Source organism: Fringilla coelebs (assembly GCF_963513975.1).
Source record: "Fringilla coelebs genome assembly, chromosome: 21".
In the NCBI taxonomy this organism is placed as follows: Eukaryota; Metazoa; Chordata; class Aves; order Passeriformes; family Fringillidae; genus Fringilla; species Fringilla coelebs.
In genome coordinates, this window is record NC_140047.1 from 3,707,053 (window position 1) to 3,728,534 (window position 21,482).

General features: G+C 55.7%; 1 protein-coding gene across 1 annotated transcript in view; it reads right to left on the reverse strand.

The window, feature by feature from the left end:
- Positions 1–1,083: 1,083 nt before the first annotated feature.
- The window catches only part of WHRN (whirlin), a gene marked incomplete at both ends in the record, with an annotated part of 57,332 nt that continues 36,933 nt past the window's right edge, over positions 1,084–21,482 (reverse strand). Inside the window, 9 exons of the mRNA XM_084219596.1 lie at positions 1,084–1,266; positions 2,424–2,546; positions 3,168–3,346; positions 5,367–5,952; positions 6,487–6,558; positions 11,000–11,032; positions 13,270–13,476; positions 13,994–14,206; positions 17,644–17,880. Coding sequence (XP_084075722.1) covers positions 1,084–1,266; positions 2,424–2,546; positions 3,168–3,346; positions 5,367–5,952; positions 6,487–6,558; positions 11,000–11,032; positions 13,270–13,476; positions 13,994–14,206; positions 17,644–17,880 — 1,833 coding nt within the window. The remainder of the gene's footprint in view (positions 1,267–2,423; positions 2,547–3,167; positions 3,347–5,366; positions 5,953–6,486; positions 6,559–10,999; positions 11,033–13,269; positions 13,477–13,993; positions 14,207–17,643; positions 17,881–21,482) is intronic.

A 21,482-nucleotide genomic window follows, 5' to 3' on the forward strand; every position in this document is an offset into this window, starting at 1 on the left:
GATGGGATGGGAAGGGAAGGGAAGGGAAGGGAAGGGAAGGGAAGGGAAGGGAAGGGAAGGGAAGGGAAGGGAAGGGAAGGGAAGGGAAGGGAAGGGAAGGGAAGGGAAGGGAAGGGAAGGGAAGGGAAGGGAAGGGAAGGGAAGGGAAGGGAAGGGAAGGGAAGGGAAGGGAAGGGAAGGGATGGGATCCATGGGATGGCCGATCCTAGAGATCCTTGGCAGGGATTGAGATAAGAATGGAGAAGGGATGGGGTGGGAATGAGGAGTGATTGAGATAGGAAAGAATGAGGTGGGATGGAATGAAATGGGGATAGGACTGGGCATGAGATAGGATGGGAATAAGGATTGGATGGGTCAAGGATGGGATGGCATGGCATGGGATGGCATGGGGCTGACATAGGGCATCCCCTCACCACCACCACCACTTTCACTCCCACCCACCCTGCCAGCCCTGGGAAGCTCCCAGAATATTAAGGAAAATATCCTGGCACCCCTACCTCTTCCTACCCCCTCATCCCAGCCCCAAAGCATCCCCCAAAGCACAGCCTTTTTTCTACCCTGATAGATTTATTGAAAAATTAAAAGCACAAGCTCTGTATATATAAATACAACGACATTGCCAGCGATTTACAAGGCCTCCGGTTGCTCTCTCTGCATCCCCACCCGTGGCTGGTACCACCCACCTGGGCACCTTGGGGACCACCCAAAGGAGCAGCAACTCCCCGAAACTCCCTCCAGCCTGAGCCACGGGCCCACCTTGCTCTGTGTGTGGCACTCAAATGACAGCGGGGACACCCAGACCGTGCCGTCCTCCTGCCCCGCTCGCAGCCTGGCCGAGGGGGACAGGACATTCCCTACCCCAGAGAGGACAGGGATGGAAACTTAGAGGGATGTGCCCGTTCTCAGCCTGCCCTAGCCAGGCAGCGAGCCTGCAGCGGGCGCGGGGACATCTGGGGACAAGCCGGGGGTGTGTGCGCGTGCGGAGCCGTGCGCTCTGGGACGCTGCTGTCCCACCTCGCTGCCATCCTCCATCCCCATCCCAGCGCTCCCCGTGGGCGAGGCAGCGCTGCCCAAACCCTGCCCCTAAAGGGCCACGTTGAACTCTGTGACCAAGAAATCGATGTAGTCCTTCTCCTTGAGCTTAAAGGCCTCGGCGATGATGCGGGCGGCCTCGCGGTGCTCCTTCCCTCGCAGCCCCGTGCCGTTCACCTCCAGAATGACGTGTCCCACCTTCAGCTTCCCGCAGTTGTGTGCCGAGCCCCCCCGCTGCAGGACAGAGAGGGGTCAGCTCATGTTCCCACCACTCCCTGCATCAAGCAGGGAGAAAAAATTGGGAGATATTTCATATCTGGTGTGATGGATGTGAAATATTTCACTTTTTGGAGAGAAGGGATGAATTTGGCTTCTCCCCTGCTTGCTCCTGGAGCGTGACGCCAGCTGGGATGGCCAAGAATAACCAAGACAGAGTTGGCTCTGCTTTTTTTTGCTGTAAATAACTTGAATTTTGCCCCAAGTAAACAGCAAACAGGGAGACAGCTCCAGAGGGCTCAGTCCCCTGGCTCCCATCCACCATTCCCCCTCCTCGATCCTCTGTCTGGCAGTTTCCAGACATCTGGAGACAGCAGCCAAGCTTTCAGGGCTGCCCTGATCCCCTCGGAGATGTCTGGAGCACACAGCTGGCTCCCAGGAGGTGTGTTCTGGGATGGGATCATCCATGGGACACAGACACCACCCTCAGCACAGCAAAACGGTGCCTGGAGAGCTGCAGGGCTGTAGGGGGGGACAAACCCCCAAAATCCCCCTGGACACAGCTCCAGGGCTTTCCCCAGCCTGCCCAGGGAGGTGAGGGCTGGAATGGGATGGGCTGGGATCCATGGGATATGATGTGCTGGGATGGGATGAGATGAGATGGAATGGGATGGGATCCATGGGATGGGATGGGATCCATGGGATGGGATCCATGGGATCCATGGGATGGGATGGGATGGGATGGGATGGGATGGGATGGGATGGGATGGGATGGGATGGGATGGGATGGGATGGGATAAGATGGGATGGGATTGGATCCATGGAATGGGATCAATGGGATGGGATGTGATGTACTGGGATGGTATGGGCTGGGATCCATGGAATGGGATCAATGGGATGGGATGTGATGTGCTGGGATAGTATGGGCTGGGATCCATGGGATGGGATAGGATGGGATGGGGATGTGATGTGCTGGGATGGGATGGGATCCATGGAATGGGATGGGATCCATGGAATGGGATGGGATCCATGGAATGGGATGGGCTGGGATCCATGGGATGGGATCCATGGGATGTGATGTGCTGGGATGGTATGGGATCCATGGGATGGTATGGGATCCATGGGCTGGGATGGGCTGGGATGTGCACGGAGCTGTCCCATGCCAGCTGCCCTACCTGGATGGTGACGATGCGGGGCAGCGGCTGCCGCGTGTTGGCGCCGCCCTCGATGGCGATGCCCAAGGTGGGAGCGCTCTTGGACACCCGGATCAGACACGATGTGGGCTCCAGGAGCCCTGGCTGTGGGGACAGATGGCAGCACTGCCAAGAGGGCCTGGACACCATGTGCCAGCCGTGCTCCCTCAGCCAGGGCCCCACAGCAGGCAGGGACGCGCTGGCTGCCACCACAGAGGGACAGTCACAGCCCTGCAGTTACTTTCTGACTCCTGTTATAAAATCCCAACTCTGGGCAGCTCTGGAAGGGTTTGGGAAGGAGCAGAGCAGCTCTCTGCCTGCCTGTGTGCCTCAGCCTCACCACAATCAGAAACCCTCTGAGTTACATCTGACACCTGCTGCTACCTTCTCCTTTGGGCGACAGGTGACTTCACCCATGTGTCTCTTTAGAGTCAGGAATCCTCCCATGCCCCAGGTAGCTGCTTGCTGGAGCTGGGAGGGATGGGATTTACCCAGGATGGAGTGAATCAGCCCTACAGTGCCTCTCAGCCACTCCTGACCCGTCTCCCCACAGCTCAGGGCCCCAAAGAACTGACTGCTGGCAGCAGAGAGGAGAAATACCCCAGCTGAGCATGGACGAGTGGCTGCTGCCTGTGGGCAGAGGGAGTGGAAGGGGCTGGTCAAGGCAGTGGGGCACAGCCCTAGGTGCCCCCTCCCACAGAGAGCAGCACCCCAAACCCCCCTCACCGGCTTGGAGGCCCCTTCTGCCGCCCCCTCGCTCCTCGTGGCCTCCTTGGGGCTGCGGCTTTTCCCGGGGCCTGGCTGCCGGCTCCTGTCCTTGCCGCTCGTCTCGACCTCCCCGATGTCCACCCCGCTGTCCTCGCTGAGGGTCTGCCCGCTGTCCGACAGCTGGGAGAGCGTGGAGGCTGGGGAGAGACGCGGCGTTAGCGGGGCAGCGCCAGGGCCGGGCCGGCCGAGCGCCCACGGCCGCGGGGCGAGGGCAGCTCCCGCTCCCAGGGCTGGGCAGCCTCCCTGGGATTCACACCGGGGCTGCAGAGCAAGGATCCCAAGCACAGCCCTGCAGAACCATGGAATTGCTTAGGTGGGAAAAACCCTCTCAGATCATTGAGTCCAAGCCCAAGAGCAGCACTGCCAAGGTCACTTCAAAGCCATGTACCACATCTACATGGCTTTTAGATTCTTTCAGGGATAGGATCTCCACCACTGCTCTGGGCAGCCTCTCCCCAATGCCTGACCCCCTTTCAGTGAATGGATTTTCCTAATATCCAACGTGAAGCTCCCCTGGCATAGCTTGAGGCCATCTCTTCTTGTCCTCTCCCTGTTTCCTGGGGAAGAGATTGACCCCAGCCTCACAGCAACTTCCTGTCAGAAGAGCAGAGCTGTGCACAGGCAACATCCAGAGACAAGTGGCCTCAAACTCTGGTCTGGAATCCAACCCAGATCCCAAGCTGGGATGGAAGGAGAGAGTGATGAATTCAGGACCCTGCTGGAGGCCACTTCATGCAGCCCATGCTCCACAACAGGGGCTGGGAGGAGACAGACCAAGCCAAGTGAAGAGGTGCTGCCATGTAGGAGCTTTCTGCCCTTCGAGGATGAAGGCCAAGTGCAGATGGAGGCTGGAAATGTCAGGAGCAGCAGCGGCGCTGCATTAATGCACCCGCAGCGCTGCATTCAATGCACCCGCATCACCCTGCGGGCAAGGGCCGCCTGCAGTGACGGCGCTGTGCCACACGAGGGCGACATTGCCCCTCGTGTCGCCGCCGCAGCGCGGGGGGCGGGAACGCACCGGGACCCCCGGGATCGCCCTGGGTCCCCTTCCCTCTCCTTCTCCAGGAACCCCCCTGGATCCCCCTTTCCTCTCCATCCCCCAGAGTCCCTGGGACACCCTCGTGTCCCTCTCCAAGGACTTCCCTGGGTCCCCCTTCCCTCTTCTTCTCCAGGAACCCTCCTGGATCCCCCTTTCCTCTCCATCCCTGAGAGCCCCTGGGCCCCTTCGGGTCCCTCTCCAAGGACTTCCCTGGGTCCCCCTTCCTTCTCCATCTCCAGGAACCCCCCTGGGTCCCCCTTCCCTCTCCTTCTCCAAGAGACCTCTGGATCCCCCTCCCTCTCCATGTCTGAGACACCCCTGGATCCCCCTTTCCTCTCCATGTCCCAGAGACCCCCTCTTAATCCCACTTTTCTCTACTTTTCTCTCCATCTCTGAGGGATCCTGGGATTCCCCTGGGGCCCCTCTTCCCTCTCCATGTCTGAGATCCCCCTGGATCCTCCCCCCCTCTCCATCTCCAAGTGACCCATGGGGCCCTGCTCCCTGACCTCCACTTCTTTTTCCTGGGATAAACGTGACTCCCGAGCTGAGTATGGGCACAATTAGATTTTTTCACCCCCCTCAAAATGCACAGTTAATGGGAAAAGACCAGAATTATTGCTGTGAGGTCACAGAATGGCCTGGGTTGGAAGGAAGGGATCTTAAAGCTCATCTCATCCCACCCCTGCCATGACCTTTCACCAGACCTAGCCCCATCCAGCCTGGCCTTGGGCACTGCCAGGGATCCAGGGGCAGCCCCAGCTGCTCTGGGCACCTGTGCCAGGGCCTGCCCACCCTGCCAGGGAACAATTCCCAATTCCCAATATCCCATCCAGCCCTGCCCTCTGGCAGTGGGAGCCATTCCCTGTGTCCTGTCCCTCCATCCCTTGTCCCCAGTCCCTCTCCAGCTCTCCTGGAGCCCCTTCAGGCCCTGGCAGGGGCTCTGAGCTCTCCCAGGTGAGCACCCCCAACATCCTCACTCTCCATAGGAGAGATGCTCCAACCTTTGGGTCATGAGATCCATCACTAGACCTGAAGCCGTGAGATCTGTGTCCTGCCCCGTTTATCTCCCTCCCAGCGCCCCAGGGACGGTTTCCTCCAGCTGCTGAGGTGACACCCACCTCTGGCCTGGGGCAGGGGCCTCACTTCGTTGACATCAGGCTCGCTGTTGGGCTGGTGCACCTCCACCATGATGAAATGCTGGTTACCCACGGCCGGGGGGCTGCCCTTGTCCGGGGGAGGGGGCGCGGGGTGGGGGGGCGGTGGGGGAGGGGACGGGGCCGGGGGGCTCTGCAGCCCCTCTGGGGATGGGCTCTTCAGCCTGCTGGGGGACTGGACCCTGGGGAAGGGCCCGATGGGGTGCTGGGCGAGCAGGGGCAGCGCGGTGTCCGCCGGCCGGCGGGAGCCGTGCGGGGACGGCGGGGAGATGGTGGCGTAGATGGCGCTGGGGGCGGAATCCTCGGTGGCCGTGGAGGCCGTGGAGGTGACACTGAGCGTGTCCTTCTCGGGGGGGTTGGCAGGGGGAGAGGGGTTCCGGGGGGCCACGAAGAAAAGGCCAGACTGGGAGGACTCGGAGGAGGGGCGCTTGGGCTTCTCCTTCCCCGGGGGACGGGGCTGGGCTGAGGAGGGGTCCAGGGTCTGGGGGGCTGATGGAGGAGGAGGAGGCTTGAAGTCGGGTGGTTCCTCTGGGAAGGAGGAGAGATCATCCTGCCAAAGCAAGCACAGTTTGTAGGACACCATGCCCAGGCTCAGTGCATGTTCATTTCCTCACACTGACCATGGCTGAAGGAGCTGGTTGTTATAGATACACCTTCCTGACCTGACAGAGTTACACAAACACCTTCCTGACCTGACAGAGTTACACAAACACCTTCCTGACCCTCCAACAGAGTTACACAAACACCTTCCTGACCTTCTGACAATGAGAATACGACTCCCAAATGAGCACAGCTGCAGAACACCTGATAGGGCAAGAAATGCTTATAGTTAAATAATTGTAATTAAAAAATAGTTGGCTTCTGATTGTGTTGGCGTGAATTATAACATCTGTATTGTCTCACCCTTCTCATGAGACTGAAAATGGAATAAAAGTTTTTAAAACACCTCTCAGTTGCCCCGTGTCTGGGTCAGAAAAGAGCCTAATCCAACACAAAACAACCCACCCAAGCTTTGCTCTGGCTGGGCCCCAAGCCAGCACCCCCAGTTTGCCTGCTGCTCCCCCCCAGCTCGGTGCAGCCTTACCAGGGACACATCTGGCAGGGTGTTGATGCTGCTCTGGTGGCAGTCCCCAGCTCCCTCCAGCTCTGACGTGTTCTGGGAGGGCACAGAAGAACAGAGAGCCATGGCACAGCAGCAGGAGCGACCAGCACAGTGCCAGGGGATGGGCAGAAGGATGCTCCAGAGCCCTCCCCATGCAGGGCCAGCCTTACCCAGGGGTTTTTGCCTCCCTGGGGTGTCTTTGGTGGGACACAGGCGCTCCCAAGCTAAGGGATGTGCTCAGAGCGTGCTGTGGACCTGACACCTTGGGGTGAGCTCCTCTAGGCCCCAGTCAGCTGCTCCTGCTGAATTGGAAGGAGGGAGGGGACCAGCCCTGAGGGCTGCAGGTTCTGGGTTTTTTTATCCCCAGAGGAAGGACAAGAGAAATTTAAAACTCTCCTCCCCTGCAACCCAGAGCAGTGTGTCTCAGATGCAAAGAGAAGCTGCTGCCACTGCTTTATGAGCCCAGAAATGTCACCAGGAAATGCCCCACCACAGTTTTGAGGACATCACAGCTGCAGGAATCCAGAAGGGATTTCCTGTGGGAATCTCTCAGTAGGGATGGGCCCAGGGAGAGGCCATGGGGTGCAGCCAAGCAGAGCAAAGCTGGTGAAGTCAGGGGCGGCAGAGTGGGGACACAGCAGAGCTGGGGGTGCAGAGGGAATCCTCTGCCAGGGGGACCATCCCCAACCCTCCTGGTGGCAAACCCAGCCTCAGGCTCCTCTCCCTCAGTATCTGCTGCTCTGGAGGGGGCTGCTGCTGCTCAGGGAGGCTGAGCTCGGCTCCTGTCACGCTGGCAGGGCTGTTTGGATGGGGCAGGGCACAGTTTGTGTTTAAGTGCCTGCTATTTATTGCAGGGTAAACAGCTGATTAGCTGAAACACTGGTGCATCTGCATCTCCCCCAGCTGCTGGAGGCTGCTGCTGTGCCTGGGAGATGTTCGAGTCCCAAAATAGACACGGGAGGCAATTAAGACCATTAGAGGAGCAGCAAAAACATTGATGTAAAGTGCTTTTATCCCTGTGGCTTCTGAAGGAGCCCTGGAGAATGAGAACACAAAGAAACAGCTTGTTCAGGGAGTGACAGGTAAAGGCCTGGCTTGGGAAACCTTCCTGTGGTACGGGGTGGTTTCATCCTCCATTACTCCAACACAAGGGCAGGGGGCTTTTAAAAGGGAATCACAGAAGGATTTGGGTTGGAAAGGACTTCAAAGATCATCCAGTGCCACCCCTGCCATGGCAGGGACACCTCCCACTGTGCCAGGCTGCTCCAAGCTCCATCCAGCCTGGCTTTGGGCACTGCCAGCGATCCAGGGGCAGCCCCAGCTGCTCTGGGGAATTGGACTGGCAGCCTAACTATCCCAGCTGTGTCACTACTAAAATGGGAATAATCTGCCTGATGCCCCCTAAAACCTGCCAGGGCCATCTCCCCCAGCCCTGTGCCCATCACAGGCCCTGTCCCAGCTCTGGCCTCGCAGCAAGGACCAGTCTGTGCTGAGCTGTGGCTCCTCTGCAGACACTGGGTGGGCACAGCAGCTGTCCCTGTGCCCCCCAGTGCCACTGCCAGCTCTGTCCCCCCAGCCAGGGACACTGATGCTGCTGCTGCTCCTCCTCAGGGCACCTCTGGCTGCAGGAGATTTGCTTTTCCTCACTCCTTCAGGGGGCAAAAGCAATTAAACAGTGATTGCTCTGGGCCATAAACCATGATGACTTTTAAGCACATTTGCTTTCAGGAATTGGCTATTTCGAGGCTGTGCCTTCCTGGATTTCCCTTGAAAGACTCACAGGAACCACTACCCTGAAAAATGAGTATTGAGAAGGCTGCTCCCTCCTGCTCCTCTTCCCCATCTATTTTCCAGTTCCTCAGGGTAACTGGGGCCAGGTGAGGCCCTTCCAGCCCCTCCTCAGAGCAGCTGGGAAATGTTTGTCCTCCTTATCCTAAAAAGAGTCCCCAGCAGGAGTGATGGAGCTGCAGAGCATCTTTCAAACAGGCAGACACTTTTCATTTGCAGATTAAAGAGTGGAGAAACTGCCACCTCCCCAGGGAACACAGCCCAACCTTTAATTAACCTCTCAGCTCCAAATCTGTCCCCGAATTTCCAGTTACTGCTAATGAGAGCTTCGCTGAGCTACTCAGCCTGAGTCCTGCAGGGTGTCAGCTTTGAACTACCACCCCAGCCTGGGGATAAGCCCAGCTTCCCTCCTCTCTTCCCTTCCATCTCCTACTCTGGAATGCAGTCACAGGGATGGAGGAGCCACAAGCCCCTGCTGCAGATTTTAGGGGCTCTAAGCATGCAAAATGACCTCCACACAGTGGTTTCACTCTGTCCTTATCCTCATTCCCAGCACATGGGACATCCCAGGGAGCTGGAGCTGATGGGAATGTGGGAATGCTCCAGCATGTGGGAATGCTCTATGTGGGATATCCCAGGGAGCTGGTTCCCCTCTGGAACCAGCTGGAGCGAGGCAGCACCTCTGGAACCACCACCTCCCTCCAGCCCTGGGAGGAGAAGGCACCTCTGGCTGGCAGCAGCTTTGCTAGGAGGTGGTGGAGAGGAAAACCAAAACCCCCATGGATATCAATTCCTTCATCCCGACACTGAGGGTCGGGCAGGCGGTAGGGACAAAGGGAATGCCAGAACAATCAGGAATTCCCACTGCTCTGGTCAGACAATCCAGATGCACCGGATTATTGCAGTCTGCAGCTGATCTCCGCCCTGCAGGACTCCTCTGGAGGCCCAGGACTTCCAGGAGGTGCTGGTGACATCAGGCAGTGGCTGAGCACCATCAAACATTGGCTCATTGCCAAGCATCCTTCAAGCATTCTTGGATGGAATCACTTATCCCATGGCAGGGCATGCCCAGCCCCTCCTTGCTTGGTTTTGGGAGAAGTTTGTGGCCACAGCTCTCTTCACAGAGAGCAGCAGGCACAACCTCTCCAAGGATTTCTCCTGGGGAAGGCTGTGAGGAGCTCAGAGAAGAAGAGAAATCAATTCTTATTTCTATTCACTGCTCCTGTTGTTTGGCACACGTGGAATGTGTTATGGAGATTGTTTACCCAAAGTGATTTGTTAGTTGGATTCTGCTGAGGGTTGTTTGGATTCCTTGGCCAGTTGGGTCAAAGCTGTGTTCTCAGACAGTCATGGGTTTTTCTTTAGTATTCTTTAGTATGGTCTCACTTTAGTATGCAATTTAGTATAGTATTAGTAATATAGAACAGCTTAATAAAGCAGTTGTTCAGCCTTCTGAAATCATGGCTCAGAGAACATGATTCCCTACATTGGGGTCACCCTGCAGTGACAGAAGTTCACTCACCAAGCCATGGGACAGGTGACCTGCTCTGGTGTCACTGTGTTTGGTCACTGAGCCAGAATGATCTGTGTCCCACAGTCTGGGGTGCCTGGGACAAACTCCATGTGGGAATGCCACAGCATCCTCTGCTGGGTAAGAGCCATTCCCAGGGGTGGGTTCAGAGCTGCAGGTCCCATCCTTTGCTCCCTGGGCTGTCCTGACCCTGTGATTTCCTCCCGGCCAGGAGCAGGGAATGATTCCACAGCCTGGAGCCTGCAGCTTCCCTCAGCCTGCTCCCAGCCAGGGGCTCTGGGGTGACACAGGGAGGGGTTCCTGGGGCTCTGCCCCACCCCTGCCCAGCCCCTCCACAGCCTGGGTGAGCATTTCTCACACACAGTCCAAGTGCACTGACCCTCTGAACTGCAGCATGGAGCTCTGCACACCCAAGGGCCACGAGGAAAATTCTCCCCCATCCTAAGGATGTGTGCAGGGATGTGAGCAGCCTGTGAGAGAGCTGGGGCTGCTCAGCCTGGACAGGAGGAGGCCCTGCAGAGACCTTGCTGTGCCATTTCACTGCTTGGAGAGGGCTGTGAAAGGTGGGGACGGGTTTTTTAACAGGTCTTGTTGTGATAACATGAAGGGAATGGTTTTAAATTAAGAGAGGGTCAGTTTACATCAGATAGAAGGAAGATGTGGTTTAGAACAAGGGTGGGCAGGCCCTGGCACAGCGTGCCCAGAGAAGCTGTGGCTGCCCCTGGATCCCTGGGAACATCCAAGGACTTGGACAGGGCTCTGAGCACCTTGGTCTAGCTGAAGATGTCCCTTCTCACTACAGGGCAGAATTAGATGGGCTCAAAGGTCTCTTCAACCCAAACCATTCCATGATTTTGTACTGGTGTTTAGCCAGGGTGCCCACACAGCACAGCAGCAGGGAGGGCAGTGTGGGCTCTGCCAGACTCCAGCTCTGCTGCTGCCTCCAAAACCCCATCCCTGAGGGGTCTGTGGCACTCAGGTCCCAGCTGGGTCTGGCTCAAGCTGAGCCTTGTGTGCACTGCAGCACCAAGGCCTGGGGGAAGGAGCTGCTCTGTGCAGAGGCACAGAGGAGCAGCAGGGGTGGGTGACACGAGGTGGCCCTGCAGGAGCTGCCACCCCCTGGGCAGCCCATCCCTCCCCTGCCCACAGCCCCTGCCCCAGGCACTGCAGCCCTACCTCCATCAGGTCTATGAGCCACAGGAGCCGCTCCTGGGATGTGCCAGGGGAGAGCAGAGGAAAACAAGCACAAAAGGGAAAATGTGCCATCAGGGAGGGTGCAGAACAAAGGAGAGAGCTGAGCAAACCCCGGCATGGTGCTGCCCCTGTCCCCAAACCCACCCCAGAACCCAGCCCCAGAAGCCAGCCCCAGCTGCAGCCAGGGAGGGCTGGAGGGAGCCCCTCCTGCCAGGGTGCTGGGGAGGGAGCAGCAGCAGGGGCTGAGGGATCAGTTTGGGAGCCCTGCCCACATCTCTCCTGCTACCATCCATCCATCCATCCACCCATCATCCATCCATCCATCCATCCATCCATCCATCCATCCATCCATCCATCCATCATTTCCAAGCACCCATCTACCACGAGCTGGTGCTCTTTGCTTGGCAGCTGTTCCAGCAAGAGTGGGCACAACCACATCCAGTGGCAGCATTTTCCCATCACCCTGGATGGATCATCTCCATTCCCTGGAGCAGGGCATGCTCTCCCACCCCTGGGGACAGGTGCCACACGGCCAGGGAGGCCCTGCAGGGGCACAAGGGACACGTGCTCTTGAAGGAAGCTCTTAAAGCAGTGGTGCCCACTCCCTTCTCTGTGCCACAGGAGCACCCTGGTACCCCTCCCCGAGGTCTGGGCTCGTGTGCCAGGTGGGGCTGGGCCACTGGTCACACACACTGGCCCAGGCAGGCACGATTGGCACATGTTGTGGAGCACCAGGCACACCTGGAGCACGTGGCACAGCCCCAGGCATGGGCACAGCATGAGAGCAGAGTGTTACACTCAGCACACAATCCTGGCAGACCTGTGCCAGCCCTCAGAAAAATTTTCCCAGCAGCTCCTTGGCGAGCAGAGCAAAACTCACTTTGTTTATGCAGATCCAGAAAGGATCTCACTGAAATCCTCCTGACCTGAGCAGGTGGCTTTCCTGTGGGCACTTGTGGATTTAACAGGACAAAACCACAGCTCTGATGCTGTGACACTCTCTGAGGTCTCTCATAGGCAGGCAGAGCCCCAGGAAAGCCCCCTCCCCTCTCTCCCAGCACGGGTTGTGTTGGGTGGACCCTCCCCAGCCCCATCCCACCACCGTGGGCTGCTTTCCTCGCTGAGCACAGAGCCCATTGTTCCTCCTCCTTTCCATGAAGGGTTTAATTTCCAAGGTTACTAATGCATTTATGATGAAAGGCATTTTATGGCGAGGAAATTAATTTGGGGGCTGTGTGCCTGCACAGTCTGAGGTGATTACAGTAACTTAATTAGACAGTGCGTGCGACAGGGGCCTGGCAGAGACGTGGGAGTGCTGCTGCTGAGTGCTGAGAGTGGGTGGCAATGGGATGCAGCTGCCTGGCCACTGTGGCTCCCACTGGGATGGGGAGCAGGCAGCCAGCATCCTTAGGGGGTGATTTAGGAGCTGGTGAACAGCAGCAGGCATGGCACAGCAGGGCTGGGCTGGGATTCCTGTGGGGATGCAGCTCCAGTGGATTTCTGGGAGCAAGGCAGACTCTGTCCCTCACTGGGATGAAGGTGATGCCTCAGGTTTAGCTTTTCTATGTTTCACATTCTGTGCTGCTTTAGTCTGTGGGTCTGGGCTCACATCAGGGCATGGTGAGCTCTGTGCACAGAGCAGGGAGACAAAACAATTCCTGCTCCAGCTGGGCACCAAGGACAAATGAGCCAAATCTCAGGCCAGGAGCACAAACCCCGTGGGCTGGAGAGAGAAAAACAAGCAGGGTGGGACTGCAGGGGCTAAAGCTGGGATGGGACAATGAACTGCAAGGTGCAAATGGAGCAGAGCTGATCCCAGGGAGAGACCCCGTGCCCGGCCGGGCATTTTGGGGCCATTTTGGTTCATCTTGGGTGCAGCCCTGGCTGGGCTCTGGTGCTGCCTAAGGTGGATCCATGGAGGAGATCCTTTGGATAAATCCCTGCTTTATTCTTTAGCTCTGCCCAGCCTCTGCTCTAGGGCAGCCTGCACAGGGCATCAAAGGGACAGGCAGCCCTCAAGCAGGGGACAGCAGCACCTCAGTGTCAGGGGCACAGAGACATCCAGCACCTCATGGCATCACCTACAAACCACACAGAGTGCACAGAAAAATACCAGCTTGGGGAACCCATGGGGGGAGCTGGAAGGGCTCCCTGTGGGGTGAAATGGCTCTGCAGCACTCAGGGAAAGCAGCTTGCTGTAGAACTGCCAGGAGGAGGTGCTGGAAGGAAGGGATGGGGCAGGAGGGACCTACCCGGGCCGAGCTGACGGTGGTGGCAGTGAAGTGGCTGCTGGAGGACGAGACGGTGTCGCTGTAGGACATCATGGAGTAGGAGTCGGGGCTGGGCCCCGCGGGCTGCCGGGCCTTCATGGACTCGATCTCCCTCTTGAGCACCAGGTTGTCGAAGCGGTCCAGGTCTTGTGGGGAGATCACCCCCCTCACCTCGGAGAGCAGCGAGAACTGGCCAGGCACACAGAGCCACAGCCAGGTTGGAGCACAGACACATTCCTGGGAAGCTGGAGGCCTCCCTCCCACCATGGTCAGCAGTGGCAATAGGATGTGATGGAGGTTTGGTCCTAAATGTTATCAGAAGCTCCTCTGCCACTGAACACCAGCCTGCATCCCCCAGAATGGCCCTGGCACAGGTGCCCAGAGCAGCTGTGGCTGCCCCTGGATCCCTGGCAGTGCCCAAGGCCAGGCTGGACAGGGCTGGGAGCAGCCTGGGACAGTGGGAGGTGTCCCTGCCATGGCAGGGGTAGAACAAGGCGATTGTTACGGTCCCTTCCAACCCACACTGGGGTGGAATCCTGTGCTGGTTCCACGATAACGTGGATTTATCTCCCATAACCTCCCCCTTTCCCTGAGCAGATCACCTTGGAGGCACGGGGCCGCACGGTGACAATGCCCACAGCGTGGCAGTGACTCTGCTCAGCCCACCAGCCCCCAGCAGCCGTCCCTGCCCTGGGGAGGGCCTCACCTTGGCGTGTGTGTTGAGCAGCTCGAAGAGGGCCATGACCAGAGCGTCCACGGAGATGTTGCCCTCCTTGTACTCGTCCAGGTAGTAGCCCATGGTGGCGCGCTCCTGTTCGTTGAGCAGGTGCCGGGCCTGCTCCTCCAGCATCACCCGGCTCTGGTTCACCATGGTGCTCAGGGTCACCTGCGAGCCGGCCAGCCCCCGGTAGAACACGGGCTGCAGGGTGTTGTAGTGTGTTGCAATTTCCTGGTTTAGACTCCCCAATCCTTTCCCAGGTAGCAAGAGCTTCCCTGTTCCCCTCCCCCTACCTCTTCCTAAGTGATGTCCATCAAGCTTAACATCCCAGCAAGGGCATCGTGTGATTGGCAGAAGTTCAAAAGATGCTTCTCAGCCCTGGGCCATTGGCCTGTCTGAGTGTCATTGTCCCCTGAGACTCGCCCTCTCCCACCTGGTTGGTAGCTCACCTATCCTCTCCCTTCCCCCTCCCCCTGGGCTTAAAAGGACCTGGGACCATGTGGCCGGGATTCTACTGTAGCTGTTACCATATTCAGACATCTGTGACCCTGGAATAAAGCTCTGGATTAAACCCTGCGGTAGAATCCTCTCCTTTCTTCTTCACCTAGCCTAAGGACTTTCACCAGAGGTAAACCTGAGTTCCTACCAGCCTGGACTTGTTCTCGGTGTCTAGCTGCAACTTCTAGCTAGCTAGAGGGATCTCTGTGGTGAAAAACCACAGCAGCTGCCTTTGGCCGAGCAGCGAGCCCAGACACCTTCCATCCGGTAATATTGGAATATTATTCTAATAGCAGGGCACAGGGGACAGCCTTGGGGCTGGGCTGCCAAGGGGGTGGCAGTGGGCAGGAGGGCAGAGCTCTGCTGAGCCAGCTGGGCTGAGCAGGCTGGACCAAGGAGAGTCCCTGCTCTGGGCTCTGCCTCCAGCCCTCTTTGCCTGGGTGCCAGCACTGCCTGCGGGGAAGTTGGGAGTCAGACTGGAAGGAGGATTTTGGGAATGACAGGAGGAAAGTACCCCCAGGTACCCCCATCAGCTTTTCAGTGTCACCACTTGTTTGGGTAAGTCCAGAGCCAAGATCAGAGGAGCTGAGTTTTGCTCTCTGGGACAGGGACAGGAGCCAGGGCACGGCTGGGGCTGGGCCAGGGCAGCTCAGGCTGGAGCTCAGGGAAAGGTTCTTCCCCCAGAGGGTGCTGGCACTGCCCAGGCTGCCCAGGGAATGGGCACGGCCCCGAGGCTGCCAGAGCTCCAGGAGCCTTTGGACAGCGCTGCCAGGGATGCACAGGGTGGGCTGGGTGGGGGTCTGGGCAGGGACAGGGGCTGCCCTGGGGGATCCCTTCAGTCCCTTCCAGCTCAGGATCTCCTGTGGACTCTGATTCTCTGAGTTTGTGCAGCACCAGTTGAGTTTCCCATCCTTTTTCAGCAAGAGGAGATCCTGTCCCACATCAGGCAGTGATTTAATCCCAGGCTGTGTTCCTCCCTGGCAAAACTGGGAGAACTGAGGCCACAGGAGACAGGCCAGCTCCCCATAATGTGGAAAAGGCACATTTGCCCCCACTGCCAGCTTGAAACAGACCCTAGTGAAGAAAGAGCCACTGGCAACCACAGGAACCCCAGGGAGAGACAAGCCTGGCTGCAGATGAAAGACTTTTTCCCTTTGAGAGAGATTTCTGAGGGGAGGTCCTTAGTGTTTCCTCCTAGGCAGAGCTGGCACAGGGATATAGAACCAGACAAGACCCTGAATATTCCAGAGAAAGAGAGGAGTTGAGGCTGGGGAACATGTTTTGCCAGCAAAGAGTACAAAGCTGTTATCAGTGAGAGCCACCTGTGAAACCTCCCTGCTTAATTTCCATTTAAAAGCAATGTGCTTTGCAAGGAGGTGTGGAGGAGATGCTGGCACAGGGCTGCAGGCACAGCACGGGGTGAGTCCCTGTGCCTGGTGAGCTGGAGAAGGCTGGCTCAGCTCTGCCTCGGGCTGGGACAGACCCCTGCAACTCCCAGGGCCCACAGACAGCCACCATGAGGCCAGTCATGGTCACCTCTGCAGGGTGGAGGGGTCCCCATGGTCCTTGCCCATGGGTGATCATTGCCCCTTGCCCATGAAGGCTGGAGGGCACCAGGTGTGTTTTGAAGTGGCACAGGAGAGGGGACACCACTGTGGCACTGTAGAACACAGCATGGGGAGGAGAAAGGCCCATTAAAATCCCAAACCAGCATCCCTGCTGTAACCAGAAGCATGAACCCTCCCTCCCATGGAAATAAACCACGACAGCAGTGATAATTCCACAAGGCATCAGGAGTGTCTTACCCTGGCTGCCACGTCCATGGCATGGTCACCCACTGCCCTGCGAGGAGGGAGAAGATCAGTCAGCCCTGAGTGCATGTCACTTGTCACCTGGCACAGCACCTGGCACCTGCTCTGCTCTCTGGAGAGCCAAAAGCTTCTGGCAGGGGAGAAGGGGAAGGGGACTGTAGATGTGACAAGTTGGTCAGAGAGTGAAACAGATCACTTTCCAGGCATTGTTCTGGGAAAAGCCGTGAGAAGCTCAGAGAAAAGAATTGAAACAATTCTTATGTTAAGTCTCTGCAGCTGATGTTTGTGAACATGTGGAACGTGTTTTATGTGATGTTTATGGAAAGATGCTGTTGCTCCTAATTAACTAATTGGGTGACTGGTGTTATTAGGAACCAATCGGGTTCCAAGTGAACGATGTTGCTTATAAAAACATGAAGCTTTGTAATAAAGGAACTTTTATGCCTTCTGAAAATGCATGGAGTTGTGTCACCTACGTTCCTGTTCCTGACTCAATGGTGACATCAGACAGAACAACCTTGTCCACACCTGCTGCAGGCCAGAGAGGCTTCCCTGACACAGGAGCCAGAGCCCACAACGGGGAGCTCCATGGACAGGCCGGGGGTCCCCACCCTCCCAGGGGCTCTGAGCTGACAGACCCCCCCCAAAACAGCCCCTGTGTCAGGCTGGAAATGGGGCTGTGTAATCTGCTCCTATCTGTCAGAGCTGGGGCAGTTCTCTCTGTTCATTGGGCAGTTTTCTTTATCTCTCCCACAGCCAATCCTCCCTCCAGCAGATCTCTGCTGTCCATGGCCACTGAGTGTCCCTGCAGGGCTGATCCAATTCCATCATCCCATGGGGAGATGCTGTGCCCAGGGCAGGAGCCAAGCATTCCTACCTGGATACAATCTGCCCTGGAACAGCACAGCAGCCTTTGCCCACTGCATTCCCAGAGGAGCAGCTTTCTCCTGCCCTGCATTCCCAGAGGGAGAGCAGGCCCATCTCCAGCAGCCCTGGAGCTGTAGAGGAAAACTCCCCCCTTGTGCAGGATCCTGCTGCAGCAGAACCACAGCTGGCACTGCAGGAGGGCTGAGCCCCCCTGGGATGGGGCTGTGCCCCCACCCTGACACACAGGGGACAGGGACTGCTCTGACTCTGGCAGTGGGGGTTTTTTTGTTGTTGTTTGTGCTATTACATTTGTATTTTTTAGTTTTCCTAGTAGAGAACTGTTATTCTAGTCCCATATCTTTGCCTGAGAGCCCCTTAATTTCAAAATTATAACAATTTGGAGGGAGGGGGTTTACATTTTCCATTTCAGGGGAGAATCCTGCCCTCCTTAGCAGACACCTGTCTGTTCAATCCCAGCCAGCCCCCCAGGCCATACCCCACAGAGCTGAGCAGGGTCTCCCCGAGCTGGGAGCTGCTGATCCAGCGGGTCTCATCCACGGTGGTGCGGGCGTGGGGCAGGCGCCCGATGTCCTTCACCGTCATCATCAGGTGCCGCGAGGACTTGAGCAGCTTCACGGCCTCGTCGTGGGGGATGCTCAGGAAGCTCCGGCCATTCACCTCCAGGATCTGGTCTCCCACCTGTGGAACGAGGATGGACTGAGCCTGGGATGTCCTTGGAGCTCTCTCCTGTTGGGAATAACACTCTCCTGTCCCAGCAGGGAGGTGCTGCCCAGCCTAAGCCAGCTCCAAAGTAGGATGCAGCAGCTGGAGGGACAATGCTGTTGCATGGAGATCATTGTCACCATCATATTTTCTGAAAAATCCTCCTTCCCCGGGATTTCTGTCCTGACAAGAAGCTGAGAAGCCTCAGAGAAAAAGGAAAACAATATTATCTCATTTGCTTCTCCTGTGTTTTGCTGCTTTGGAATGTGGTTGGAGATTGTTTATCCAAACATGTGAATTGTTTTTACTTAATGACCAATCACGGTCAGGCTGTGTTGGGGCTCTGGAAGGAGTCAGGAGTTTTCATTAGTATCTTGTTAAGCCTTTTGTCTGGATCCTTTCTCTATTCTTTAGTATGGTTTAGTATAGTATTCTTTAATATAATATAGTAACATAAAATAATAAATTAGTTTTCTAAGAACATGGAGTCAGATTCATCATTTCTTTCCGTCATGCAGGGAACCCTGAAAATACCACAGATCATCCCTCAAGCTGGCAGCCAGTGAGGCTGGAGGGGCCTGTCCAGGATCCCAGCTCAGACTGATCTGCCAAGCCTCCTCCACCAACCAGACCAACCCCAAGGAGCACCAATGCCTCCAGCCCCGTCCCTGCTGCTGCCCTGGGGTGTCAGGAACCATCTGTGGAGGCCCCAGCCCTCAGATCTCTGCATGCAGCAGGGAGGGTCTCACCACAGCCTCCAGCACCCTGCCAACTGCAGCATCTGGGACAGCTGCATTCCATCTCTCCTCTCCTCTCCTTTTTCCTCCCCTAAGAGATTTCATTGTGTGGGCAAGGACTTTGCTGGAACCAGGAGATTCCCTGACAGCCTGGCCTTGTTTGAGACACAGCACCCATCTGGTGTTTCACCCTTCCTCCCAGCTCCTCTTCCTCTGTGCTCCCAGGGCCTCCAAGGCTGCTCCTCCTCACTCCTGTATCACAATTCATCCTATTCCTGATCAACCACAATTTTGGAACTGCCCTCTCCTATCTTTGCTTAACCACAGGCCTCAGCTCAGCTCTACCAAAACACAGCATGGATTTTCTTCTCTGCCTGGCCAGCAAGGAGGCACGGGGAGAGAAGAGTTCCAGAGAAGTGAAACAAATGATCAGTGGCAGATGAAGGTGCCTGTGAAAGGACAGATGGAAGAGATTAGGCTGTTAAATTTAGAGAGGAGATCATGTGGGGGGCTGGATGGAGCTATACAAAATAAGGCTGGCAATAATGAGAAGCCAGAGAAGGGCTCCTGTTTGCCCTTCCCTCTGCTCAAAGGACAGAGGAGGCTCAGGGAGGCTGGGAGGATGCTCAGAGTGGTGCTGAGGGGAAAAAGGACCTGCAGCAAGGGCATCAAGGAGTCCTTTGGGCTGGAAAAGGCCTTTAGGGTCATTGAGTCCAGATGCAGCAGGGCTCAGCTCCACGTTCAGCTCCATCCAGGGACCCTGAGTGGATTTGCCTCATTCTTCACCATAAAGTTCAATGGTCTGTGTTGGAAGTGACCCAAAACATCCCAGAAGTGTGAAGGGAGGGAGCCCAGAGGAAGGCAAATGACACAAATGACCCCAGCCATGGCGCTCCACAAATATCTCTGGTTCCCTTTGAGGTCTGTCAGCTTCAAATCCACTGTCAGGAAATTGCTGGCTACCTGTGGATTCTTTGCTTCTTTTCTGCCAGGGTCAGGATTAAATCACAAGATGATATTTCTTGTTGAGACTCAGTTCTTATTTATGTTACAGTCTCACAAGCTCTGAGCTCTACTTCACTCTAACAAACAAAAAATGGAGCCCCATCTCTCTCTCTACAAGGCCTTTTAAGGATAAACTGTCCAATTAAAAAATGACACCTAAATTATTTTTACTTTTAACCCGATAACCAACCACCCATGCCCTGCAATGCAGATTTTTTTATCCAATTACATAAAACCACCCAAACCCATGGAGAAGAAGATGGAGGAGGAGAAGGAGAAGAAGGTGAAGAAGAAGGACCAGCCTCCACCCTAAACCTCCATCTTGCTTTATATCTATTACTGTATTTTAAACCTTTAAACTCTAAGTTTTCCACCCTGTGATATCACACACTTCTGTTCAAACTCCACACCCACGATCCCAGTTCTGTCATTCCATTCTGGAAGCTTCTCCACAGCCTCAGGTCAGTGCAGTGTTCTCCTGGGGGGTCAGTTCCTGGCAGCACAGAAATCTGAAATTCTCAGTGACCAGGGTTCCAAAGGCTACCAATGTAACAGGGGAGGGGAATTATGCCAGGGCCTGAAGTGCCCAGAGAAACACCCACTCAGGTGCACAAATATCATCTCCCAGACCTTTCTGATCCATCAGGAGGCCCCTGGAGTAGATTTTGCTGCTCAAACAAGAAGCACAGGGTTAACTGCAGCACCAAAACAATAAAAATCCAAATTTGATTAGGCAGTTTTATTGCAATTATGAATCTTTAATGGTTTTCCATAGCAGGGATTAAATTTTCATGATTTTTTGGTTCAGGACAGTTACACGGGTTTAATAATCTTTAATTTCTCCTTTTAAGAGTGAACCAAGAGGAGCCTGGCATGCTCTTGTAACATCAGGAGACCAGAGGGGGCCTGGATTTTTTGCTAATTAACATAGATAATTGTATTTCCTCCCCAAAGTCAAGGACAAGTGGGAAAGTAACAAAAAATCTGCAGAGATGCAAAAGAACCATCTACTAAAACAAAAGCTGACCCTGAGAAATGATTTGCTGTATTCACAGCTCCAAACTGGCACAGAATAAAAGAAGCAATAATAAGACACACACATACACACACAAAAAAAGTTATAATAAAACACAGGAAAATTATTGCCCTGGATATTTCAGGAAGTACTTTTCAATTGTGCTCAGCTAATGGTGGGTGGATACCCAGGATGTGCTGAATGCTTGAACACGTCTGAAAATGTGGATTACTCTCATTTCCCAGGGAAAATTGTAGCCTGAAATGCAGGGGCTGCACATGACACGCAAAAGGTGACAGCCCATGAGAAAAAGACAGTTTGGAAATTACACCTCGATGACAGCCCTGGCTCCTTCTCCTTCTGGAGACAGTGGGGAAGGGGAGGTGCAGTCCAGAGAAATGTGATGGGCTTCAGACAAGGGTTCTGAGCAGCAGAAATAATCAGAATTTGCTCTGAAAAATTCTCTTAAAAGTAATCAGAATTTGCTCTGGGAGAAACCCAATCCCACAGACAGAAAAAACAGGCGAGAGATTTTAAATGTGAGTTAAGGTTAAAAGACACCAAACAGAGCTGGGAATAACAGGGCCAAGGGGATGATGCCAAATGGGTTGGCACTGGCACCAGTCCTGTTCAATGCCACCAAAGTGCCACCAGAGAGGCTAAATGGCACTGGAGGTAGCATTAAAGCAGAGGGAGCCTCTCTTCAGTACAAATAATTACCAAAAGCCCGTAAGAAATTAAAGATATGGGCAGGAAAATGTATGGATCAATTTGGAATTGGGAATTTGGAATTTACTGGGAGCCAAATGAGGGCTCCCAGT